Source organism: Corapipo altera, unplaced genomic scaffold (genome assembly GCF_003945725.1).
Source record: "Corapipo altera isolate COAL_440 unplaced genomic scaffold, ASM394572v1 112242, whole genome shotgun sequence".
Taxonomy (NCBI): Eukaryota; Metazoa; Chordata; class Aves; order Passeriformes; family Pipridae; genus Corapipo; species Corapipo altera.
The window spans coordinates 1-1,808 of record NW_020889696.1 but is presented as its reverse complement, the minus strand read 5'-3'; the positions used below and the strand labels follow the sequence as shown (position 1 = coordinate 1,808).

Genomic DNA, 1,808 nt, shown 5'->3' with positions numbered 1-1,808 from the left:
GGGGGGGGGTGTCCCCGAGCAGCCCCGCTTGGGGGGTGGCCGATGCTGCCGGGGTGGGCGATCGCGGCCGCCATCGCCCGGGTAGAGCCCCCCCAAACCACGCGGGGATCCCCCGGCCCGTGGGTGCGGGGGGTGGGTCCGCGGTACCCCAACCCCCTCCCGGTGCCCCCCGCTCCCGGTGCCCCCGTGTCCCGGTGCCCCCCCCTCCCGGTGCCCCCGTGTCCCGGTGCCCCCCGGTCCCGGTGCCGCCCCCCAGCCCGGCCCCTTCCGCCGCCGCCATCGGGCCCCGCCCGGAGATGCAGAGGGTGAGCGGGGGCCCGGGGAGTGTCGGGAGGGCTCGGGGGGTGCCCGGGGGGTCCCGCTGTCCCGGCGGAGGGGCCGGTGCCGGGGTGGGGGGGCTCCGGGGGTCCCCGCGGAGGGGGCGGGGGGCCGGACGGGGCGGGGCGGTCCCGGGCGCGGTTAACGGGAGGAGGAAGGCGGGCTCACGGAGACCGGGGGGCGGCACCCGGGGGTCCCCACGGCCCTGGGGGGTCCCCACAGCTCCTCCCGGGGGTCCCCAGGGAACTGCAGAGCCCCAGAGGTCCCCACTAATCTCTAGGGTCCCCACAGCCCCTGAGGTCCCTGCTCCTCCGGGGGGTCCCCACAGCCCCAGGGGACCCCACTTCTCTCGCCCCGGGAAGCCCCCCAGCCTTGGGGGTCCCTGCTCTTCTCATGAGTCCCCCCCACAGCCCCAGGGAGCCCCAGGGCCCGGGGGGTCCCCGCTCCTCCCGGGGTTCCCCACAGCCCTGGCAGTGCCCCCTGTGCTGACTGTGGGGGCCGGAGCAGCCCCAGGACAGGACCCTTTGGGACCCGGGAGGTGCTGCAGTCCTGGGGTGACCCGCGAGGGGTGCCCAGCGAGGGGTCGGTGCTGCCGGCCCCCCTGAGCCCCCCGCTGTCCCCCCAGGGGGTGCCCCCCGACGTGTCGTTCGAAGAGGTGGCCATTTACTTCTCTCCCGAGGAGTGGGCAGAGCTCCTGCCCTGGCAGCGGGCGCTGTACCGAGAGGTCATGGCTGACAACTACGACCTGGTGGCCAGTCTGGGTGAGGGGCCGGGGGGGGCACCGCGCTGGGGGTATCACAGGGCTGGGGGCATGGCTGGAGGCTGAACCGGGGGTCCAGAGGCTCGGCCGGGGGGCAGAGGCTGAGGTGAGGGTCCACAGCCTCAGCCAGGGGTCCGGGGGCTCGGCAGGAGTCCAGGGCTTGGCTGGGGTCTGGAGGCTGAGCAGGGGGCCCAGGGGCTCAGCTGGGGGTTCAGAGGCTCAGCTGGGGTCTGGGGGCTTGGTCAGGGATCTGGGGGCTGAGCCAGGGGTCTGCAGCCCAAGCCCCCTGGCAGAGCCCGTCCTGCAGGGCAGGGCCGCGAGTGCATCCGCGGGTGTGAGGAATAAAGGCACCAGATCCCCCGGCCCTGCTGCCCCACAGCCCCCCATCCGCTGTGCCCCGGCCCCACAGCCCCCACAGCTCCCGGGGCAGCCCCCGGCCTGCTGGCGGTGCCAGTCCCCCAGTGACACTCACCGGGCATTTTGGGGGGCACTGAGGGGTCTCTCCTGCACAGGCTCCGTGTCCAAGTTCACTGACATGAAGGAGGAGTCACCCGGGGAGGTGCCCTGTGCTGGGGGGGACAGCAGAACTTCTGACACCTCCAGCACGGGTGAGTGACTGGGGACATCCCGTGGGGACACCCTGGGCTGTCACTGTGCCGTGAGGGGCTGGCCGGGGCCAGAGCCCCTGTCTGACACTCCCCTGGACTGGGGGGGAGTCCCTGCCAGCCCC

The 1,808-nt window shown here is 74.7% G+C and overlaps 1 protein-coding gene across 1 annotated transcript; it reads left to right on the top strand.

Moving 5' to 3' along the window:
- Positions 1–270: 270 nt before the first annotated feature.
- On the top strand, positions 271–1,788 carry LOC113942276 (zinc finger protein 688-like). Its single transcript, XM_027633407.1, has 3 exons — positions 271–305; positions 944–1,079; positions 1,591–1,788. Exons 1-3 carry the CDS (start codon positions 297–299, stop codon positions 1,692–1,694), a joined length of 249 nt encoding a protein of 82 aa, XP_027489208.1. The 5' UTR covers positions 271–296; the 3' UTR covers positions 1,695–1,788.
- The last annotated feature ends 20 nt before the right edge of the window (positions 1,789–1,808 follow it).